The sequence below is a fragment of the Antrostomus carolinensis genome, unplaced genomic scaffold, assembly GCF_000700745.2.
Source record: "Antrostomus carolinensis isolate BGI_N321 unplaced genomic scaffold, ASM70074v2 scaffold35386, whole genome shotgun sequence".
Classification (NCBI taxonomy): domain Eukaryota; kingdom Metazoa; phylum Chordata; class Aves; order Caprimulgiformes; family Caprimulgidae; genus Antrostomus; species Antrostomus carolinensis.
Window position 1 is genome coordinate 1,202 of NW_010324548.1, and position 424 is coordinate 1,625.

At 61.8% G+C, this 424-nt stretch overlaps 1 protein-coding gene across 1 annotated transcript in view; it reads right to left on the reverse strand.

The window, feature by feature from the left end:
• Positions 1 to 424, reverse strand: part of LOC104527299 (cAMP-specific 3',5'-cyclic phosphodiesterase 4D) — a gene marked incomplete at both ends in the record, with an annotated part of 2,629 nt that continues 2,205 nt past the window's right edge. Inside the window, 2 exons of the mRNA XM_010170980.2 lie at positions 1 to 108; positions 181 to 363. Coding sequence (XP_010169282.2) covers positions 1 to 108; positions 181 to 363 — 291 coding nt within the window. The remainder of the gene's footprint in view (positions 109 to 180; positions 364 to 424) is intronic.

The following is a 424-nucleotide window of genomic DNA, read 5'->3' on the forward strand; positions in this document are numbered from 1 at the left end:
CCATTCCCGGTTGTCTTCCAGTGTGTCCAGGATCTCCTGGGCATCAGGGTGCACCAGGTCGGCCCACGTCTCCCATAGCGGGTGGGCGATGAAGTCGATGAAGCCCACCTGAAGGAAAGCAGAGCTGAGCCCCCAGCCCAACCCTGTAGCCCCCACCCCAGCCCCACGCTGCTGCCCCACCTGGGACTTCTCCACAGAGGCGGTGTGCTTGTCACACATGGGGCTGATCTCCATCCCCTTCTCCCGCTCCCGGTCTCCTTGGCGGAAGAACTCCACCATGATGCGGTCGGTCCATTGCCGGTACAGCTCCAGCGGCTTCGTGGGGTTGCTGAGGTCAGCACAGTGCACCATGTTCTGCAGGACCTGTGGACACAGCCACACAGTCACTTACCCAAATTCCTTTGTCCCCTCAAGGCCACCAGGA